This window comes from Seriola lalandi, unplaced genomic scaffold (genome assembly GCF_002814215.2).
Source record: "Seriola lalandi dorsalis isolate HSWRI2012SDOR001 ecotype SW California unplaced genomic scaffold, Sedor1 jcf7180002052124, whole genome shotgun sequence".
Taxonomy (NCBI): Eukaryota; Metazoa; Chordata; class Actinopteri; order Carangiformes; family Carangidae; genus Seriola; species Seriola lalandi.
In genome coordinates, this window is record NW_019522677.1 from 1,775 (window position 1) to 26,308 (window position 24,534).

The window sequence follows — 24,534 nt, forward strand, 5'->3', positions numbered from 1 at the left end:
TATGAGGTAAACACATGTGGGGAATTTTAATGAGAGTTGATGGATGGAAAGAGCTTAGGGTGTAAATGATGGAAATAAAACAAGGATAGATGCAGCTCAACCTCTGAGCAAGACAGCCCAACACAAACAACATGGAGAATGCATTACTTCACTTTCTGTACCCCTTCATTCATGTTAAGAGCAGAGCGGAAGCTCCAACACTGTCTGAAACAAACACTGTTCGTATTCTTCTGTTACACATTTTATATATATAGTCAAGCTTGTGCTTCATCTGGAGTTATGGCTTTTATTTGAAGATGACTATATCATTTATTTGTGTTATATCATCATTAATTGTGTCAGTCTGGGCAAAGGTTGACCATCACTCACCTTCTTTACAGTTGGGTCCTCCATAGGCTGACTGCGAGCAGTCACAGGTATAGCCGCTGCTCTTCTCGATACACCTCCCTCTGTTGTGGCAGGGGCTGCTGAAACTGCTGCAGTAACCCGGACACCCAGAGCTCACCCCTGGAGTCATCTTCGCCCTCTCCTCCAGGTCATAGATCACACCATTGACAGTAAGAGTCCTGATGCAGCCCAGGAAGCCTCTCTGCTGGGACGCTGTTGCCCCTGGGATGAAGACCACTATGAAGCTATATTCACTGCATGACACAGCTTCTACTACCACTTATACATGTACATAAACACAGATCAGCCATAACATTATAACCACTGAAAGGTGAAGTGTATAAAATTGATTATCTGGGTGGGGGGGTATATTGGGCAGCAAGTGAACATTGGAAGAAGGTGCCCTGGTCTGATTAATCGCTTTTTTTTTTACAGCATGTGCACGTCTGCGTCCATGCGCGTTGCTTACCTGGGGAAGATATGGCACAAGGATGCACTATGGGAAGAAGGCAGGCCAGCGCAGGTAGTGTAATGCTTAGGGTGATGTTCTGCTGGGAAATCTTGGGTCCTGCCATTCATGTGGATGTTACTTTGACATGTACCACCTACTTAAACATTGTTGCAGACCAAGTACAGTCCTTCATGGAAACGGTATTCCCTAATGGCAGTGGCCTCTTTCAGTGGAATAATGCTCTTGTCACACTGTAACAATGGTTCAGGAATGGTTTGAGGAACACAACAACAATAACAGTTCAAGTTGATGACTTGGCCTCCAAATTCCACAGATCTCAATCCAATTGAGCATCTGTGGGATGTGCTGGACAAACAAATCCCATCCATGGAGGCCCCACATCGCAACTTCCAGGACTTAAAGGATCTGCTGCTAATGTCTTGGTGCAAGATACCACAGCACACCTTCAGAGGTTTGGTGGAGTCCACGCCTAGATGGATCAGAGCTGTTTTGGCAGCAAAATATTAGGCAGGTGGTCATAATGTTATGGCTGATCGGTGTAAAATGTTTAGATTCACACCTTTTATCAAATTAATTTATGTGACTCTTAATCTGTCAAAACAGTTTGATACTTTTATCCCTATAACACGGTATATTTACATGCACCTAAGTGACTAGGTCCTCATAGAAACTGAATATAAATCTGATCTTATCTTAAACCTCTGCTCTGGTTCTCTGTCCTACCTACAAACAGCTGGTTGTTGAGGCGTAAGCAGCAGTGTCCATCAGCTGGAGCCTCCAGGAAGTGGAGAGGAAGCTGGTCAACCTGTAGCGACGCCTCCTTTATGTTACGCTCCACCCTCACGTAGTGCCACTGCCTGTCATTCAGAGGGAGGTGGGACTTCACAGCCAGGACCACCGGACCATTTCCAACGTCAAAGGAGAAAGTCACCACTGAGGGAGCTGGGATATCACACACATGGACACACACACACACACACACACACACACACACAGTGTCCCCAAACAGAAAAAGTCAGAACTCCTACTCAGATATTAATTGTATAAAATAATGTTCTATAGCAGGTATTATGAAGGGGGTAGGTTTGGTTTTACTACTGTGCAAAATTTACAGTAAACCTGCAGTGCAGAAATTTTGTCTCCCACCTCTGGCAGAGGTGGGGAAAAGCAACACTCATGTTTGTCTTTACCTTGGATCACTTTCTCTTTCAGACTGTAATCCTTCATCTACACACACAGAGTTTCTTTTGTATCCGCACCATCAGAAACTTTTCTTGGACGCTTCCTCGGTTTTTCAAGGTGTGTACCTGCTGCTGTAGCTGCTCCATCACTATGGTCGTTCCCCTCTTCAGCTCCGGCAAACCAGTCATTACTGGTTAACGTAAATGCATGTATGTATTGTATGTACTGTTGGGCCAGTGCAGGAAACCAGACACCAGATTTTTTTATTTGTGATTTTTTCGGGCTTTTTCTGCTTTTATTATAGTGACAGTCAGAGAGTGACAGGAAAGTTGAGAGAGAGAGAGGATGACATGCAGCAAAGGGCTGCAGGTCGGATTCGAACCCAGGCCGCTCCAATTAGGACTAAGCCTTAATGGTATGTGCTCTACCAGGTGAACCACTGAGGTGCCCACAGACACCAGATTTAAAACTCTGACATACTGAAGACTACACATACTAAAAGAAGTGGTGTGTGCACTCATTTAGCAAAGTCTTGAATGTCACAGATGTTCATCTATGTAAAAGTGTTAAGTATTATAGTGCACTGGTATATCTCACCTATGATAATATGAGGCACACACACATGTGCACATTTTCAAGTAGATCTCGATTTATCAGTAAACTGTGTGAATGTCGGCATGATTACAGGTTATATGATTTTTGCTTTTGTGCAAATGTTTTATAAATGAGACCTGGACTCCTGCTCTGTACAGGAATCAAACATTATAAGATAGAGAGTAAAATAAATGTTTGCAGTATTTGATGATACTTTCTTCTATATCAAATATTATAATATATATATTCTTTAAGGACTTTTCAGCTGTACATAAGCAGTAAGGAAATTACACTCTGCTGTTGGTGCCCTGTGACAGTGTAATGTGTCATAAGGATCACATCCATCACGGTGTGCATAGCCGACAGCTTTCATGGGAAATTAAACTTCAGCTGTGGCAGCGTTTCCATCTAAGAAAAGCAGAAAAAAATTTCTGTAGTGCTGATAATTTTGAACATGTCCTTCTCTGTCCTGTCTCATATGAGTCTTATTCCAGTCGGTAGGGGTGTGTTGATCATTCACTCACAGCTGAGCTCCACTCGAATGAAGTCTTTATGGCCCAGGTTCTCCAGAAGGACTCCTGATCGAACACTGGTTTTGAAGTAGAAGGAGATGTCGCAGGTGAGCTCGCCTTGTAGAGTGGGGAAGACGAGGGAGGAGGACTCCTGGTAGAAGGAAACTGCATTCCAAATGGACTCTGAAAGAAAATGAAAGGTCATTGGGAGAGCCGGCTTCCTGCTAGGAGGCTACTTACTAATTGAAAGGCAAAATGTTCAGTGAGACATTAAGAGGTAGTAGTTAACAAAACACACACAAGTCAATTTACTAAAACAACACAAAGTATTTTCATTATAAGTGTCCTTAGTCTTCATATGATACTAAAGTTACAGATGATATTTGAACATGGTTTCTGTCCATCAACATTGAGCCTGAGATTCAAAGTCTCTGCCTGCATCCAGAAGCCCAAAGTGGGGCTGTAACATAGCAGTGGTCACCTACTGTCTCCATAACAACGAAGAGGTCCGATTTGGTAGATGGCCTCCGAGCCCGTTCTGTTGGTGTCTCCGATCACCACATGGCTCACTGGCAGGTGCTCTTTATAGGATAGGACGCCTGAGTCATTGGCCCTGTGATAGAAGAAGAACAGAGAGCTGTCTCACTCCAGAGTCCAGATAAATGAACTCCTCTGTAGAGTAAATGGATGGAAACAGGGTGTGAAATCATGTGAAATCCCAGAGAGAACTGAAGATGAACATACAGTATGCAAAGTGATTCAGAGAATTTTACACCAAGACTGTGACGGAGTCATGATTTGCTTTAATTTAACCAGTTGCTTGAATGAAAATTTCTTGACCATCATAGAAGTCAAGAGTTTTCTGGCTTCAGGCTTTTCTTCCACACTGTGCTGCCTATTGCACATAATAGTTAATATTAATTAATGTCAATGTCTCTCCTGCTTCACCTGCTTGGCCCATAGACTTCAAATTCAAATAAAATATCATAATACAAAGAGAAATAACTAAACTTTTTTCAGTTGGAGGCCCTGTCAACAGATTTTTTAGAGGTCTCTTTTAGAGTAGCAGTCTCTGAGGAAAATGCTGTTTGGGCTGCAGTCCAGGGCTTACAGTACTGTGTGGTCACTAGGACAAAGTGGCAGTGTCATATCCACTTTCAGATGTTTTGGTCACAGTCATCAACTCGGCCATATGCACAATAAGGGAAGTCACAGCAGTTAAGTAATACAGCAGTAACCTGGAAGCCAAGGCTGCTGCTGCTTAGCACAAGTTACATGTTGTATATTCTGGATTAAGGCTGTTGTGTGATGTGAAGCTGTAAATAATATTACCCACAATTAACCACAAGATAAAAAGAAATCATAGTGAGAATACAACATGAACTCTCTACTTCATTGAGGTACAATACGCTAATGTAGATTTTTTCCTGAGGCTGATGCGGATTAAAGATATAAAATTACTTCTGATGTCATTATCAAAGTTTTGTTGTTTTTGTAAATGTTCATTCTGCTTTGAAAGTCTCAGTGCAGCAGTGACAGCTGTGTGTGTGTTATGTACCACGAGGCTTTGTCAGCATCGCAGTTGCAGAAGTAGTTCATGTCGATGCAGTTCTCCTCCAGGCTGCAGGAGCACTGCTGGACTCCAGGCAGGAAGCCTCCCCAGTAGCTCCGCCTATCTCCTCTCTGGTCCAACCACCAGGACAACGGGTGTCCGTCTGTAACAAAACATCACATAGTGAAAGAAGCAGCCAATGGGTTTCACAAAAGTAACAACTGAACACAGCAAAGACTTAAAGATGACTTGGTGTATATTCAAAAACTGTGTGTATGCACAGTTCATCCAGAAAGTCTTCAGACCCTTCAATGTTTTTACATTTTATGCAGCAACCTTTGCTAAAATCATAAAAAAAATATTATTCTCACATCAGTCTACTCTATCCTGTAATGACAAAGTGGAAAGTGGCTGTTACTTTCCACAGTGATGAGATGGATGGATGGATGGATGGATGGATGGATGGATGGATGGATGGACAAAACAAAAAATGACAAAGAACCTGTCCCTGGTACAACCTAGAGACAGTTCGAGGACTCCACCAACCAGCCAAGTTACAGGAAATATGTCACCGTCTCTCCTTCCTGAGCTACAGCATTGAATAATGGCCAGAAGTGTTTTTGCAGAACATTATGATGTCACAGTGAAGTTAACCTTTGACTTTTTGGATATACAGTAAAATGTCATCAACCCTAACCACACAAGTCAAACATACTGTGTAGTAAATTTGTCTTCACTCAATTATGTGGATATGTCACATTGCAAATTTATGCAGGTAGTTGAAGTAGAAGCTAAATGAAAATACAAATGATTTTTATGACGGTTGATCACAAATTTATAAGTTGACCATATTTTCTGTTTTTTTTGGATACTCTTTTCACTCACTAATCAGTTCCTGTTGTTTCTACTTTGCTGTTTTTTCAAATCAGTTTCAAGCCACTGTTAATGAAACAAAACACCTGCAATTATTTCACATTAAAAGCCTGTCAGGAAAGAACACAATGCAGCCCCTGATGGGCTTTTGATATGAAAATCTGTGCAGGAAATGTTATGTTTCATTAATAGAAAATTTACATCAATTGAACTACAGCAAAGTAGATTCAGCTGAAACTTATTAGTGGATGAATGTGTTTGTGTTAAAAAGAGAAACTCAGAGGAGCAGTGACTATGATGAATAATTGCTGATAAGACAACAGGTAAACATGGAGGAAGTGTTACATTTACATTTACAGCAAATGAAAACAGGAGCAGATCAGAAGATAATAAAATATATTTTTAAAAAATCAACTCATTAAATAGAGACTTAGGGATCTGTCTTTGATCTGTCTTTGAACGTGTTTGTTTGTGTTCACACGGCACCAAGGGAATGGTGGAATTCAGCACTTTATGAATGGTTCATGAGAGCAGCACAAGCACAATGTTTGGGACACCAACGACTCCCAGAGTAATTCAGGATGAATGTACCCAGAGAAGAGTAAGCGCAAAAATATAATTACATGAGAGAGTGAATACGGTTCATGAGGTCAGAGTGGGGTTTTCTTAGTGGAACACAAACAGGAGGAGAAAAACATTCAGAGGGGAAGGGACCATCAGAGAAACACAATTCTACCTTTGGTGTTGAAGAGGCGGGACTTCCTGCAGCTGTAAACCACTTCCTGTTGGCACTGCTCTGAGGCCATTATGATGGAGCGCATTTGTTCAGCCGAGGCACTGTATTTTAACTTCATGATATGAGGATGCTGCAGAGATGAGCCCTGGACTCTGACTGGAGCTGTGACGTTGTGGGTCATCACTGTCCACACTCGCTCCTCTAAACACACACACAAAAACCATGTGTTAGCCTGTTAGCATGAACAGTAAGGAAGACTTTATAAAATACAAAAATAAATAAAAGATGTGGAAAATGTCAAATAATCAAAAGTCTAAGGAGCACTGTCACTGTGGCATGTATCAGGAACGGGCAGGAAGAGGAGTACAGAGATCTGACAATGGCCTTCAGTGAATGGAGTGACAAGAACTGCCTCCTTCTGAACACCTCCAAGACCAAGGAGATGGTCATGGACTTTCGGAGGTCTAGGCCCACCCTTCAGCCAGTCAGCATTCGTGGGAAAGACATTGAGGTGGTGCACACTTATAAATACCTAGGTGTGCACCTGGACAGTAAACTGGACTGGGGCTTGAACACAGATGCCATCTACCAGAAGGTATCTATCTATCTATCTATCTATCTATCTATCTATCTATCTATCTAAAATAGAAACTTGCATGTATCAGAATCAACATTGCTCAGATGAGTTATATTGTAAAATATAGCAGACACGGGACATTAGCAACAGAATATAAGACACAGCACAGGGTTTTTTCGCCTGTTATGAGAAATAAAAAACTTTAAGAGGCTGTAATGGATCTTTTTTATAATAACAATAACAGTATCAATCAAATGTCAGATGTCACCTGCTCACCACCAAACACAGTGACTTGCTAGTGACCAGAAAGATAGTGAAAACTGGATATATGTTCATCAGGTCGACACAAACACACATCCAAATGATAGTGCTGTTTCCATAACTGCTGGATGTCTGACTAAAAAACAGTTTGCTAATAAATGGACTTCATTAGAACCAGTGGCATGAGGCAGCATCCTGAGAGAGAGTTTCTGGAAATCACTGCATCATTCTGTTTGTTTTTTCCCTCAAGCACATGAGCGCCCAGCCTGTGTGCCTCTCTCTCTCCCTTCTCCTTCTCTATCTCCTTCCTGTTACTCTCCGCAGGTCCTCCCACCTCCAAAGCTGTAGAGTCTGGAACTGCAACTACAAACCACCTACTGCCCCCATGATCCTGTTAACACCTGCTGCTAAACCTGCTCAATTTTATTATAATTAATAATAAATATTATTACTGCTTTAGCTTTCATTATAACTTTTATCAGTAGGAGTGTTACAGTTGCCATTACATTACTATTGCTGTTACTGCCGCTACTATCACTATTCTTAATATTTCTATCATTGCACGTTCTTGTTCTTTTCCTCTGCGCTCTCTCTTGTTCGCTCTCTCTCTCTATCTCACCAACCCACCCGGTCGAGGCAGATGGACCCGCCCACCCTCAGTCCGGTTCTGCTCGAAGTTTCTGCCTCTTAAAATAAAATTTTTCCTTTGCCACTGTCGCCTAGTGCTTGCTCTTGGTGGGAATGTAGGGTCTTTGTAAATAATATTATAAAGAGAAGGTCTAGACCTGCTCTATTTGGAAAGTGCCTTGAGATAACTTATGTTGTTAATTGGCGCTGTACAAATAAAAATTGACTTGACTTGTCCTGATAACTGGGGACAGTCCTGGGATGACTGTCTAATAAAGCTTAGAGTAAGTTCAATCAGGAAGATCTCAATTCCACCTCCATTCACAATTATCTCGGTTTCTCCCTCTCTCACCCCACTCCTCGTAATCAGCTGACTTCAGGTGTTCGGCAACCAATCAGATCTCACCATGATCTCAACCAGCCAATCATGTTGTCTCTGTCATACTTTAAAATCTGTTCTCCTCTCTCCTGCTGTCAGCTGTCATTTCAGTGCATTTGCTGCGACCCCCCCCCCCCCCCCCCCCCAGTCTTCATCTAGTCAGGCCGAGCTCATCATCACTCTTCATCACATCCAGTACTTCAGTTTCTCTTCTTTGAATCTACAGGACCACAACCAGTGTTTAGACTCCGGGGGGGGGGGGGGGGGGGTTCCTGTACCTATACTATACTGCAGAGCCTCACCCCCTTTTCACATATGACATCACGATGGGGTAAATAGAAGACAATAAAAGTTTATTTGTTTACACAAATTAGTCTCTCCTGATTGAAATTCACTTTGACAGTTTGAAATGTGTCTGGGATCAAACCACCAACCAAATGATATGTGAATATATCACATATCATTTATATATATTAAATTATGTGAGTAATTTACTCACATAATTAGTCCATCCACCTGTATTTTTAATTTCTGTATAAAGAAACCTTAGTAAAAAATCCAGAAATTCAACAAAAGTATCACAAAAAAGTTGCAGGTTGTTGTTTTTGTTGTTGTTGTTTCTGGTAGTGAAGCAGAATTTGAAAATGCTAAGAGGATGATCCCCTACCTCAGACACACAGTCTACATGTGGTTCATTAAATCAATACAACAAATACCATCTTTTCATCTTTTCATAATATTTTGACTGTTTGAATTTGGAGCTCTGCTGCATCTTCTTCAGCAATAGTTTTAGTGCCACCAGCTGTTTAACCAGCCCCTAACATCTGCACAACAGCAGTGGATTAAACGTGCATCCTATTACTAGACTGTGGACTTGTACTGTGCTGGTATTTTTTTCATAATGAAGTAACATGTCAGTGCAACAGTCTCAGCCTCACTGATGTGGTTTTAATGACTGTGTTTGACAACTCTGGAGCTCTGTGGCTCAGACAACTCAGGCTTTGGATAAATAGACTGTACTTGTGCTATTTGCACAGATATTCTTCAGTGTGCAACAGTCTGTCAGGTTCATGGTTGAGTCCTTTTAACTGTTCACCAGCAATGAGTGTCAATCAAATTATTACTGACAGATACACTCAGTCAGAGATGCCCCCAGAAAACCACACACAGCCCTTCCTAACATGTCAGCCCATAAGTCTGTCAGCCAAAATAAACCTGTATGTTTGCTCACAGAGACATAAACTGATTGAAGAAGAAAACAGATGTTAACATATTAATGTGAATCACACCGGCAGTTCTAAAATAATATATACAACCAATATGAACAACTACAAAACAACTGTTTAATGAACAGACGTGTCTATGGTGCACTGCTCTTTACTCCAGCAGATCTTCAGTTCCACTCAATTCACAGCTTCACGAATTCAGTTTCTACACAGCCGAGTTTTTCTCTCAGAGCTCCACCCACCCCACAGAGTTTTAACTTTTATTTAATGAGTGAAATGTAAAGTTTAATGGACAATGAATTGAACAAGTTTCAAAAGAAAAATATCTTTGAGAAACATGATAAAATAGTGAGAAAGGTTGTAGAAACAAACTTAATGACTTAATCTCTTCACATTTCAGTCATTGATTAACTTGTTGGTCAGAGTGTAAAGACGATACAGTATAATGGTGTAAGATGTAAGAGCTGTAAGATCTCAGCACTGCCATGTTCTTATAACATCACCAGGTTCCTGAGGTGCTCAGTCGTGGGTGTTCCTCTGAGGACTCCTGGCTCAGTAACTGGGGGTCTGATGAACTGTACTTGTACCCTCTCCTCGGACATCTGTTTGGATCTTCCCCCTCAAAACTTTATTCAAACTACAGTTAAAACAGTTTTTACAGAGGGATCACTCCTGAAGTAGTCCTGAATGATCTAATGCTTGTTTAATGGTCATTTCATTTCATCATTATTTGTTTTTGTGTGTATCTATAATAAAAAACCATCTTGTGACTGGCTTTGTGAACTATACATGCTAATGTATTAGTCCATGATGTAAAATGTTTGTCCCTAAAAAATAAACAAAACTGTACCATGCTGTGATGAAATAAACATGGATGGATCAATCTTATATATGACAGTATTTTGCCTATGTCTTTATGTTTGAGATTCTTTGGATTTTTGTCACTTCCTGTTTTATTTTGTAGTTTGTTTCCTTGTGTGTCTCGATGTTTTTACTTCCTGTCTTTGTCCTGTTTCCCTACTTGCTGATTTTCTGCCCCGCCCTAATGTGTTTCACCTGTGTTCAATCACCCTTGCTTCCCTTGTGTCTATTTAGTCTCTGTGCTCCACTGGGTTGGTTCGTCTGCTGATGTTATCCCCTGTGGTTCTTTGTGTTTTGGCCTGCTGTGTGTCCATTTGTAGTTCCTTGTGTACACTTGTGCTTTGGTTTCCTGTTCTGTTGGTTCACCAGTGTTTTGTAAGTTCTTTGGTTTATTAAACATTTTTCACTTCTCCCTTTGTGTTGGTTGCATTTGGGTCCAGCCATAACCTCGATCGTGACAGCCTCATGTTAATCATAGTACAACATACACTGCTGTTTTGTATTGGGCATAACTAGAATCTCTCTGTATCTTTGCTGTATCATTCCATTGTGTTTGCCTCTATGACCTGCACAGATTAAAGTAAGAAGAATCTCTGTATCTAAATAAAAATGACAAACAAAGTCATTTATTTTGTAAACTGAGGAAAAAGCTCATCCTGCTGTCAGGCTGTCGAGAGAAGCAGTAAATTCTTCTCTGACCTTTACAGACTACGCTGACGTCACGACCTGTCAGGTGTCGTCAGCAGGAAGTAAACTGAGTAAAGATTTCTATGCTGATGGTCAAGTGTCAGCACTGTAGATCGATGGCTGTGTGATCTCTGAGACACTCAACTCTGAGCTCTGGTCCTGCTGAAGGTGATGACATGATGGACTGCGGTGTACTAACCTGTCATATTGCAGTAGACCTCGGTGGGCCCCAGGGGGCCACTCCCATCTGGATCAATGGTGTATAAGCCAGAAGAGCTGCCAATCAGCTTGTAGGCCGTGCAGGACGTCTCATAGATGGCTGCAAGGAGGAGACAGTTTTTATTCAGATGTCAGAAACAACAATAGCTTCCTGTTCTTGCACTGCAAAAAAACAACAAACAAACAAAAACAAATCTACATCTAATCTAGTCTTTTCAGCATGTAATGAAAATGTATATATTTGTCTATAATGGCTTGTATTTTCAAACCATTTCTCAGAGTCCTTCTATGCAATCTTAGATATTCATGATTGAATTAGCAGGAATCAAAGGGTTTCAAGTATTTTATATCTATTTATAGTAAAACAGTCATAGAATCAGCTGATCTGCTTCATTAGGACTGTGAGGGTTTGGTTAGACAGTGAAGGCAGTGTGAGCCAACATCTCACAAAAATCTTAACTGATGCACAGAAATACACAACTTCATCTTTATCTGACTGAGCACTGTCCATTTCAACCCACTGAGAGGAGCAAAGACAAAATAACCAGCACAGCTCAAAGTCTGGCAGCATGTTCATAAAGGACTTTGAGCTCAGAGTCAGAAAACATGTTTTCAGGGTGAAAATAAAGAAGATTTCAACCTGTTTCCAATTACAGTGGACTTGTTTCTCTTCTGCCTCTTGAAGCAAGAAAATTCAATATCACAACTTGCACTTTTGTCATTTGCTGTGGTCAAATAACACGTGTAAAGCTGCTGCTAATATTTTGCCATTTCTGTCTAACAAATGCAGTGTAATGTGAAAACAGTGGCAGGAACCAGATGTCCATCATTGCAAAACCTGTGTCTCAGACAGATAATCTAATTTAGATTTGCTTTGTGTAGAATTTCAGTAAATGTAAGTTTTAATACAAAAACATGTGGTTTCTAGTTTTAATCTTTTGGCAGCATGATGGATATTTTCAACCTGTCACATTCCAGTTGTAACAACAGTGCTTCAGTACAACATAAACCCATGGTGTGAAAATACTAATTAGGCGTGACACTCTCCTTTGAGGAAACCAACAGCTTGTACATATACAGTGATTATTCTGCAGGAAAAAAAATTATGTTTATATTCTGTGTGAAAAAGGACCAACTCTGAGGTAACGTAAAGTTTTCTCAATGTCCATTGTTGATCAACAGGACTATGACTGCACAGTCACTGCACAGCCATGCTCATGGACCTGTGAGGCTGGTACAGTGGTGCTTTGAGCTAAATGCTGATGCCTGTGTGTTAACATGTTTAACATGTAAATCATGGACAAACTGACACTTTGACCTGAAACTTCAAGTAAAAAGTTCTTGAGATTCTCTGGGGAAAATTAATATCCACCGGATTTCATGACAATCCATTTGACAGTTTGCAAAACATTTCACTCAAAATCAAAAAGGTCAACGTCATGGTGCCGCTAGAGGAGTAGTCATTGGATCTCAGAGACATACTGTGAATGTCCAGTGTTTGACTCTCCGGGACAGAGTGGCTGCACGGCTGCAGCTTTTATCCAAAGCACTTTAAAATCTGTACTTTACAAAGTCAAGTGTCTTTCCTCAGGACAAAGGGAGAAGCTGGGGATTGAACTGCCAACTCTTTGATTAGTGGAGGATCCAATCTAAACCACAGCTGCCCCATTAGCTGAAGCTGCAGAGCATTAGCCTGCGTAGTTTTTCTGAGACACTTTCCTGCAGACCCTCCTCCCAGAAAAGTGAGAAAATATTCCCTGCAGATGTGTTGTTGTCATGGGCTAAATCACACATCTGACTCATATGATCTAGGACTAGTTTAAATTAAATTAATTGTTGTTAAAGTGTGTCTTGTCCAGTGTTTCCTCACAACTTAGAGCAAATGGCTTGTCGTAAATAATATGAGATTCAAGCTTTCTAATATTTTTTTACACATAAAGCTAGAGAGTTTAGTCACTGAAAACGTTTGACAAGATACATAAAGCCTGCACATAAAAAAAATGATTTTATGTATTTTAAATGTTCCTCCAAGTGTCTGTCTGTAGTAGCTTCCTGCAGCAAAACCCATCTCTTAAAACTACAGTCAATCACAACTGAATGTACAGTCAGTCAGTCAGTCAGTGGTGACACACTGTTTTAATGTGACCTGGAAAATTCACGTCACAATGAAAAACAATGAATTCAGTTATTAAAAACAAAAGGTCATCATATGTTATGTGGTTATGTTTTCATTTCATTTGACACAGTAAAGGCACACACATAAGTTTATCTATACAGCACATTTCATACAAAAAAAGAATGTGATAGGAAGGTATTGTGATCATTAATTAAATGGGATAGTAATAAACATTTCTAATTTAAACTTAACTAAAAAATATGTCTTTAGTTTTCTTTTCATAGCACCATAATGACTGATGGTACCATGAATTGGTTTAAAATGTATTTTCCATTTCTTTCTCATATTTACTCAGCTGTTTATATATAATTATATATTATAAATATTATAATCAACCTACAGTTTGGTTTGAAGCTACCTGTGCTCAGTGTTTCCATATTCCTACAAAATGCTTTTGTTTTACTAGAAATTAACTTCAGTTTTAAAGGTGTAAAATCCATAATTTCTGTCACAAGTGAATTAAAAGGATGGCAAATTCAAATTCAAATCAGGATGAGAGCAGGTACACCTGACAGAGTCAGTGTATCTTGTGTTAACTGCAAATGGATCATGTTTTATTTTAAACCAGCTGCATGTTTGGTCCAAGCAACAACTACAACAGTGAGCTAAAATGGCCCTGTTATGAGGGATATGTCATTTGTTTCTGTTTTCGCTGGAACAATAAGAACTAGTGACTCACAGTTATGACACGTAGCTCCAGAGTAATCAGTCCCAGAGCAGTCGCAGGAGAAGGAGCTCCAGGACTGCCCACACTGCCCTCCATGTTCACACAGGTTAGGAAGACACCTGCAACAGAGGACAGTGTTTCTTTTTTTAATAAACTTGTTAGTTCATCCTCATTCCAAGTAAGCTTGTGCCGATATTAAATAATATCAAATATCACAATATTTCCCACCATATGCAATATTTTTCAGCATATCATTTTTTTAAAACATTTTTCTTTCTTTTCTTTTTTTGTAGACCCTTATTTCACTTTTCTTTCACTCTTTTCACTGCTTTGATGACTGTACATTATTACGTGACGAATAAATCTTTGAGCTCCTGTGTAATGGCAGCATCATTTCTTCCTGAAACATAATAATTAATATATTATAAAAAGAACACCCGAAACATCAAATACAATAATATAATTATTATATTCTTATAATATAATAGTTATTTGGGCTGAACTGTATTAATATATTACATTTTGGATATTGCCCAAACCTACTTAATAGTAGTTTTAGGAGAAAACAAATAGAACAAGCTAACCACATGGTGTCTCCACTCTGAAGAGGTGCACTTCACCTATCACCTACATGTGCGACCAATTAACGCAGGAATATGAATAACACCTGTATCATCTGCTAATCAAAAAAAAACACAAACAACAAAAATAATATGAGGAGGTGATGACAAATATTTCAAACATACTTCTTGGGAAACATTTTCCTCATGATGTCCAGGTTCTCACATACACCTGTGTTGGGCAGCTCAGGTTAGAGAGGCAATTAGATCCTCTTTGTCTGAGGCCTGGTAGGTGTGTGGTAGAACTGCTGTGTGTGCAGGTAAGGGAGAGTTAGGGAGTAAAGATGGGTGGTATTGTTGAGTTGGAAGTCTAATAAGGTTTCTTGTATATCTAGTTGTGGTGCGACTGTGTCCTGATTCAGATTGCTGTATGCTCTGTAGCCCCATGCTGAAGAGGTAGGCCATAAACAACTTTATGTTGTATAGGAATATAATATAATATCTGTATTCAGCTGTATAGGAAAACATTGAGCTTCTGCCACTTCTTTGTTGGAGCCTCAGTACAGAGCCAACCATCTCTACCGGTGTCGTTTGAAGCTTTAGAGTTTGTAAGATTTTGGTGCCAGACTGCTGCTTTGCCTGGACCAGTTCATCATGGCTGCCTGTTTCATGTGTCTCCTGACCTTTTAGTTGGACCTAATTATTGTTGATTATATACTGTCTGTTGTTTTATATTGTTGCTCAGAGGCCTTTTTAATGTTGTTGTTTAGGAGGCAGATGGTTAGACTCCTTGTGAGTATGTTGAATGTCTTTAAAACATTTGTGAACCTGAACCAACTGAAGGGAAACTTTACTGTGCGATTTTGTTCTTGTTTTTCTCAGGCAGTGTGGAGATCTGCTGGGGGTTTGTTTTCTTTGCAGTGTAAATTGCAGTGTAAATTGTGGTGTTGATAATGATCAGTGTGCACACGTGGTGGTTTCTATTGGGGTCTGTGATAGACTCTCCCCACGGTAAGTACCCTGCCTACTTCAATCATACATACTCTTGTGTCCGTCATAGTCAAGTCATTTGGTGTCGATGCAGATCAGCTGTTTGAGCTATTTGTTGTTGTGAAATAAAACATTTTGACTAAGACTTGATTGTTTCCTCTTTTGTCCTCAGGTCCTTCCCTGCAGCAGGTATTACACCTTAAAATAAAAATTTGATTGTAAACTGGATGCATGTCTCCCGCTCTTCTTGAATCCTGAAAATTTGTGTGTGTCCTGACAACAGGATGTATGATGGCCAAACTACACAACTAATTAAATATGACTCAACTAAAAAAAGACGCTATGTTGAACTAAAATATACATTAAATGAAGGAGCCTTTGATGAAAGTCATTCATTTCCCACAACTGATGTAGCTTGTTACCAATAATTAATTCATGTTACAGTGTTAATTCATCCTCTGCACAGTGATGGTATTGCACTGCAGTGTGTTGATATACAGTACATACAGCTGCTGTTAAAACTGGCAGATAAACATGGAGTATTCAGCAGTTCTTCTGTATCGTCATCTCACTTATTCTTTTGTTTTCTCCAGTTTTAGTTACAGTTAAATTCACATACACATCATCTAACTACAAATGGACAAATCTCTGTTTGTCCATCTCAACTGATCTCATGGACTTCAAACTTTGCACCTGTTTTGCTGAGGAAGGCAGTGCAATGTAAAAACACTCCCATATTTCATCCAATCACAGGACAAATATTTGAACTTATGTTATGATTTCACCTGCAAAGACCTAATTCTTAGTTTGAGGTGATTTTACATTGATGAAAACATAATGATGAACAGGCCTATCATGTATCATCACTGGTCCTTTAATTGTTCAGGTGTTTGTGATGTTTGGTTAATGCTGCTCTGCTCCCTGATAGAAAGGACCAGAGGTCCGTACTACGAAGCAAGATCTGAGGTCATCAAGGTAACTTCAGGTTTAACCCTGGGTTTTCAGTCCTTACCTGGGTAAATCACCATGGTAACTGATGCTAAACTGGTAGTCATCATTCCTACAGTATCCTGACAGGGACAAAAGAGTACAATAAAGTGATCAATAATGAAGATCAGAAGATATTTGTATTGATCAGTGGATGTTTCGGTGTTTGAGTCTTTCCATGTGTTACTGGTTTCAAAACAGAGCCTCTAACAAACAGAGGAGGATTTATCACATTAAACAACTACAAAATAACTATTAGAACTTCATTTCAACAGAACACAGATTCTTTAATCTGATAAGATTCCTGACAGTCATGAAGCTTTTCATCACTGCAGCTCAGAACAACATGAGGAGAAATAAAAACTAAACCAACAATGATCCACAAACTGATCAATATTTCCATCATTATGAATGAACATTTCAGTCAGACTGACTCCTCAGACATCAGCGACTTCTCTCCTCTTCTTTCTCTCCTCTTTTCTTTCTCTCTGCAGCAGAAACAGTCTGACATTAACTATAACTTTTATCTGCTTCACATGTTCATGACAGTTTGTTCATCATCAGGCTGAAGAGCAAAATATTCAGTGAGAAACTTAATGATAATTAATTTTCTTATTTTCAATATATCATTATTCTGGCTTTAATGATTAGTATTATTTCTAGTGTTTCTTTTTTTAATTCAGTCATGTGATCCTGTTGTCACATTTCACTTCGTTGAATTTCACTTTATGAGATCACTATAGCTGAATTAACCTGCAGGTATCAGTGTCTCTGCTCATATCCTATTACTACTTAATTCCTATGCTTGGTTCTGACGATGTTGCTTATAATCAACAACTCTGCCTCTTTCTCATGAATGCACTCGTATCTGGACATGTAAACCCAGAGTTAACTGACCCAGTAGATAATTAGCTTCACAGTAGAGGTGATCAGGATGGACACAAAAAGATATCCTGGGTATGTTGAAATTTAAGATCCTTGACTTGTTCAAAACTAGTTGGCTTTTTTTCTTTCTTTTTTTTTTTAACATGTCAGTTAAATGTATTCATCATTAACTACAATTGATTATAGTTTTAAACCTTTTTATGCTTCAGTCCTGACGTGTGTCCTAAATACACTGGTCATGGTGAGGACCTGGCTTTGGAGTTTAAGAGTGATCTTTTTAACTGTGAACTGATGAACATACAAGTTGTGAAATCCTGCTTTGTAAGATGTAATGTAATGTGTAACTGTCAGTTCCACTTATGATTTCTCTGACTTCGAGTTTTTTGGTAGCTAAAGTTAAACCTTTTAATTTCAGGTGAATTGTGATCTCTTGTACGTCCATCAGGCCGAGTGGTTTGTGATGTTTTATTTTTACATCTGACATCAGTCTCAGCAGTCATTCCAGGGTCCTAATCATGTACATGGTCATATTCTTTTTACCCTCTGACAACCTTTGATCTATGAAGTGCTATTGTGCAAGATGAAGCATCCATAAAGTCCAGATTCTCTGCATTAATACACAAATGTCCCTCTTTTATCTCTGAATATTCTCATCTATTGTCTAGTTTAAACTAACTTACTGCGTGATTTTCTCTCCTCAGAGCAAACAGGTGATCTCTGCATCTGACTGACTAATTCAGTCTCACTCAGTTTGTACATTTGCATGTCCATGGTCATACCCTTGAACATTAGGCCTCACCATCCTGAATTTCCACATAATCACTTTTTATTAATTCTCTTGTTATCAGCCTCTGTAGCTCCCCTTTCTGGCTTGCGCACAGCACAGCTGTTCCACTTCCAAACTACAGGGTACAATCTACAAGGTTGTGTAACAATAATGCCTCAATACTGTTTCTGTTCTTTCCTCCTGTCAGATAAGAATCATAATTCATTCATAATTCAATCAAAACCAAAAGACCTATTATAGATACTGATCAGGTAAACGAGACTGCTTTAGTCATTTGTACAAATGACAAATGCTGTTATTTATTTTGTGAGGGCAGCCTCTATGTTTGGAAAGTAAATTTCGATATGTGTTCAAACAAAAACAAAGAGTTTGAAGCCACTGTTGAACAGCCACAGCTGAAATGCCTCCTTCTTTTCATCTCCCCTGTGCACCTGAGCTGAGAAACACTTGAATCGATGCGGGGGAACTGTAACAACCACCAAATCTCTTGCCGGCCTGCTCACAGCAGACTGCAACACTCTTCTCCTCAACAGCAGCGACCATTTTAGGATGAACCAAGTGAACCATGTTTTCTTCAGAATCAGCAGCTACAACACAAGGTCAGCCAGCTGATTCCCAAGCAACAGGAGCCACAGCAGAGTTAGCGTGGAAAAGCTAACTCTGTGAAAAGAACAAAGGAGAGAACAACGGAAGCGACACAGCAAGAAAGGACTTTACAACAACAACCTTTTTCTTTTGTTACAAGGACTGGGTAACGTTAACTTACTGGGCCAAACCTCACCTAGCACAGCACAGCTAAGCAACAGAACTCTTATCCTTTGTTAATGTACATGCTGTTTAATGTCTGGTTGTTGCTTAGGTTTGCTTAGGTTGTGGTTACTCCCACAATTAATTGGGTACTTCTATGTTCACACACATACCTGTCGATAATCTCCATTGTAGAACCTGCATGCAGCTAACTTTCATCCTCTAACCTGGTACCTTTAGACTACATGCGCTAGACTAACAAAGAAACTCACACCTTCCCTCCCTCACACTAGGTGGTCTCAGCAGCCATTTTGAGTAGTTCCATTGTTTACCGCCATCATTTGTAGTCTTCCTTGTTCAGGCCATGTGGTCACAGCAACCATTTTGAATTGGCCATCTTGCCTTTGTCTGTGTCCCCACAGACACATCCTCATACACACACACGCACACACACCTGTATATACTAGATTAGACATTGTGTTTTACTCTGTCCTATTGTAAATAAATATCTAAGTATAACTACTGGTGTTTAATGTTGCACAAGTGTGAATATTGCCAACCTCAACTCCTCCAATCCTTCAACCTTTACCTACTGTTGATATGGTAATTTGGTTATTGTACTGTTACACCCAGTGTGACTCCTGTCTTATACTGGGATTCACAGCCAGCTAAACTCTTTATGACACCGTGACCTCCAAGGAACAGGCAGGTAGTTGTAGTTGGACAGGTTTAATGCCAAAAATTGTGAAACTGAAACACAGAGTACAGAAACATAAATTAACAACCGAGATACATACGTTGCAGAAATAGCGGATCTAACATTTACAGATCTGTGGCGGAAAAGTCCGCGATGTGTCAAATTTAACGAAACACTTTGCACTCTAACAATGATAAATGTACTCATTTATATTGCCACTACAAGGGCAAAACAAACAGCTGGACGAAATGTTAACATCCGAGTATCTCTCGTTATGGAGCAGAAAACGAAAACTTCCAGGCACCTCACTTCCTGTAAATCACACAGGTAAATAAACGCACTGCGCCCTCTACAGGCGAAAAAGGGCCACTGCAACTGCAGAGACAAACAATTCCAACACAGTTATAGTTATAAAGTTGATTATTGATCAGAGTTCCAGATTAATGGTAATAATTTGAGACTGAACCTATATTTTGCCTATTAGTTTAGGCTGGTGCCCCGAGGATTATTTAATATTAATATTTTTAATTGACAACCGAAGGTCCAAGATCTGGTGCCCCGTGTCTACAGACCCAACATTTATGGTGTCCCGCTCGTGAGGCACAGCTCAGACCCAACAATGTGTAAGATCGTGCTACTTGCTCAACATCCATAGGGGGGAGCATTTCACCTTTTTGACCCCGTCCAGTTAATCATATTGTCGTTTTCCCTACATTCCTCATCATTTATTATTTATAAGTGCATTTATTGCTGATATTGCTGTTAAAACTGCTGATCAAATTATGAATACTTGTCATACAAACAGTATGTTTTTATTAAGAGGGTGTGTCCTGGGGGGTAAATACATTCCTCTCCGATGGCTGCAGTTAACCCCAATAGCAAGTCGAGGAATGCTCTGTCCCCCCCTGGTGGCAGGGAAGAGACTACAGGAGCAGAAATGACCCACTTAGCACAGCTGAGAAGGATTTAGGCTGATTCACTGCTGGAACACAGCCTACAAAAAGCCCAGAGAGAGACACAGAGGGAGAGAAGTGTTTGGAGGATGCTGACTGCAGACCAGTGGGTAATATGTTCAAGGATTTTTTTTGATGGATGAAGGACTAATTTTGAGAGACATTTAAGTTGATTTGTTACTGGTTTTGATGTGACAAAAAGTCCTGTATTGTTGATAACTTTTGAAAAACCTCAGTAAAAGATTTGATTTGTTTCGAAACACTTTGTGTTGTGGTCTTCTTGATGCCCATGCCAGACATTCTGTGAATCTCTCATGACGTCACAATATGGTGGAGAATGTGGGCATGCTGGTCGAGGGGTAAATGACAGAAGACCCAACTGAAGATTTTTGTTTTTTCCTAGACTGCCTCTAAAGGACCAGGTGTGTCATTTTTCTCAATTAGCCTTAAAAGAGCAGTGCAACATTGAGGAGTTTATGAAGGTCTTCATCGATGGACAGAAGTCCCAGTACGACCTGAGCCTGGCTATGTTGGTGGAGCAACAGAAGGTCAATGTTCTCAAGGTCCAGGAACTGGAGTTGCAGAAGAGCCAAGCCGCCAGAGGGGGTGCTGTGGAGGGGCCCCGCCCAGCCCGGGCCAGTGACTGTATCCCCAAGATGGGAGCAACTGATGACGTGGAAGCGTACCTATATGCTTTTGAAACTGCCGCAGCCAGGGAAGGCTGGCCCAAGGACCAATGGGTAGGACTCATCGCTCCTTTCCTGACCGGTGATTCTCTGAAAGCTGTCCAGGATTTACCCCCAGATGAAGCTAAAGACTATGAACAATTGAAATGTGAGATCCTGAGTAGGAATGGGCTCACCAAGTATGGTATGGCACAACGCTTCCACACCTGAACTTTTCAGTCAGAACCCCCACGAGCACAGACGCACGATCTCATCCGTACCACAAAGAAATGGCTGGAGCCGGAAAAGAATGACTCAGCGGCGGTGGTGGAGACACTGGTGGTGGATCGGTATCTGCGGGCCTTGCCTTATGAAGCCAAACGGGTCAACAAGAGTGAACGCTGGCAACTTGCTGCCGCTGCTCGCCGGTAACCTAACTTTTTAACTTTTAATATTGATTTTTCAACTTTTCAGAAGTTCTGACTTATTTTATAGTTTTTATAAACCTAATCGGACCTTGTAATTGCCTTTATTTGGAATATTTCTACGATTTACTGGAACTACGTCCGTGTGAGTCTTAACTAGCCTACCGTTAGCTCACATGTTCTGTTCCGGCTTGATCCTCACTTGACGTTTATCTGGTGAACACTGCCTGAGACGGTAGGACATACATCTTGTCCGTATGTGGCTGGCTCTTTCTACTGCCCGTCCACCTGCCAGTGCTGGTGATGCTTCAGTACTCGGCCACTGACCTGCTCCGGCTGCGCTGTCACCTGCCTGGACCTGCGCCTGAGGCACTCCACCTTCACCTGGACATCACCTTCCAGCCCCGCCGGAGATACATTCACTGAGGGTCCCGCCGGAATTTCCACTATAACAGCTCAACAACAAATAAGTCCATCTGGTCCAGCTCTCGACGCCCTCCACGCTCCACCAGCCGGGTTGTCGACCACAGTGTGTTGACCCGCCTAGACTCGTCGGCTAACACCACCACCAGCTGCGACAAGACCTCACTCAACTTCGCTCTGCTAAACATCCGCTCACTGACAAGCAAGGGACATCTCATCCAGGACATCATCACAGACCGTAAGCTGGACTTTCTTTGTTTAACTGAGACATGGCAACAGCCCAACGACTTCTCCCAGCTGATTGAATCCACTCCTAGTGGATTTGTTTACGTCTGTCAACCCCGCGGCTCCGGTCGGGGAGGAGGTCTCGCGATAATTTACCGCGACAAGTGGAAAGTCTCGCCGGTGTCTGTGCCCGTCTCCAGCTCGTTTGAATCCACTGTCTATGAGCTGTCTGGTCCCACTCCAACCATCATTGCTACTGTCTACCGCCCCCCCAAACCGAATAGTGACTTTTTAAATGACTTTGCTGCTTTCCTCTCCCATTTATCCTCTCTCTCACCAAATATAATACCGGTGGGTGATTTCAATATCCACATGGACATAATCAATCTACCTCTCACCAAAGACTTCACATCCTGTTTAGAGAGTTTTGGATGTCAGCAGCATACCACTATTCCCACACACTCCAAAGGACACATTCTGGATTTAATCTGCTGCTCTGGTGTCACCCCCCTTGAACTTACAGCTGATGAACTCCCCATAACTGACCACTTTCTCCTCTCATTTACAGTGAAACTCACTCTTTCCATTTCTAAAACACCACGCCTCATTTCATTCCGGAATATAAAGAACATCAACCCTGCCACTCTCACATCAAGTATCCACTCCTTCTGCCTCCCTGACATCCACAACCTGTCCACCCCTGATGATCTGGTTTCTCACTACAATACTGGACTTCATAATATTCTTAATTCTCTTGCTCCGTTAAAAACCAGATCTGTGTCTTTTTCCGTCTCCGCCCCTTGGTTCACCCCTGATCTTCGTCTTATGAAAGCCAAAGGTCGGCAACTTGAACGACTCCATCGAAAAACTGGTCTAACTATCCACAAAGAAATGTACAATAACCATATTTTACATTATAAGGACTCCATTGCCACCACCAAAACCCACTACTACTCCAGTATCATCGAAGCAAATAAAGAAAACTCCAAGCAACTGTTCTCCCTGCTCAACAATATCACCCAACCCAAGGACTCTCTCCCCCCTCACTTATACACAACCTCCTTCTGCAACTCCATTATGTCTTTTTTCACTGCAAAAATCAAGAATATCCACCAGCACCTAGGTCCAAATCCTCACCTCAGCATCTCAGCCAACTTTCACCCATCCACACACTCATTCTCATCCTTCCTGCTCCCCACTCTCTCAGAAATCAAAGAACTCATTCAGAAATCCAAGCCATCCACTTGTCAACTGGACCCCCTCCCCACACAACTTGTTAAAGCCTGTCTTCGATCTCTGGTCTCCCTCATTTCTGCCATCATCCACTCCTCTCTCACCAATGGAACTGTCCCTACATCTTTCAAAACTGCTGCCATTACTCCAATTCTGAAAAAACCTGGCGCCGACCCCTCCAACTTCAACAACTTCCGTCCTATCTCCAATCTACCCTTCATCTCCAAAATCCTCGAAAAAACTGTTGTTTCCCAACTCCATTCTCACCTATCCCACAATAACCTGTATGAACAGTTCCAGTCCGGTTTCCGTCCACTCCACAGCACTGAAACAGCACTCATCAAAATCACCAACGACCTCCTGATTGCAGTTGATTCTGGGCTCCCCACCATCCTCATCCTCCTCGACCTGAGCGCAGCCTTTGATACCATCTGTCACACCACTCTCCTCAACAGGCTGTTTTCCATTGGCATCACCCACACTCCATTAGACTGGTTCACATCTTATCTCTCTGGCCGCACTCAGTTCATTCAACTCAAGTCCTTTAAATCCATCCCCTCCCCCGTCACTACGGTGTGCCCCAGGGCTCTGTCCTAGGGCCCCTCCTCTTCATCATCTACCTCCTTCCCCTCGGCAATATCTTCCGCAAATTTAACATTGACTTCCACTGTTACGCTGATGACACCCAGCTGTACCTCTCCACTAAACCCTCATCCACTCTCCCGCCCACCTCCCTAACTGATTGCATCACTGAAATAAAAACCTTGTTCACTCTAAACTTCCTTAAATTAAACAGTAACAAAACCGAGGTTCTCCTCATTGGCACCAAATCTACTTTATCCAAAACCAACAGTTTTTCTCTCACTATTGATAACTCCTCCGTTTCACCCTCCCCCCAGGTTAAGAGTCTGGGTGTCATCCTTGACAGCACACTATCCTTTCAATCCCACATCAGTAACATTACCCGGT

General features: G+C 41.1%; 1 protein-coding gene across 1 annotated transcript in view; it reads right to left on the bottom strand.

The window, feature by feature from the left end:
- Positions 1-369: 369 nt before the first annotated feature.
- The window catches only part of LOC111650067 (contactin-associated protein-like 5), a gene marked incomplete at its 3' end in the record, with an annotated part of 45,199 nt that continues 21,034 nt past the window's right edge, over positions 370-24,534 (bottom strand). The window contains exons 7-14 of the mRNA XM_023399851.1: positions 14,001-14,107; positions 11,126-11,245; positions 6,309-6,509; positions 4,706-4,862; positions 3,633-3,760; positions 3,160-3,330; positions 1,583-1,801; positions 370-609 (exon numbers count right to left, since the gene is read on the bottom strand). Coding sequence (XP_023255619.1) covers positions 370-609; positions 1,583-1,801; positions 3,160-3,330; positions 3,633-3,760; positions 4,706-4,862; positions 6,309-6,509; positions 11,126-11,245; positions 14,001-14,107 — 1,343 coding nt within the window. The remainder of the gene's footprint in view (positions 610-1,582; positions 1,802-3,159; positions 3,331-3,632; positions 3,761-4,705; positions 4,863-6,308; positions 6,510-11,125; positions 11,246-14,000; positions 14,108-24,534) is intronic.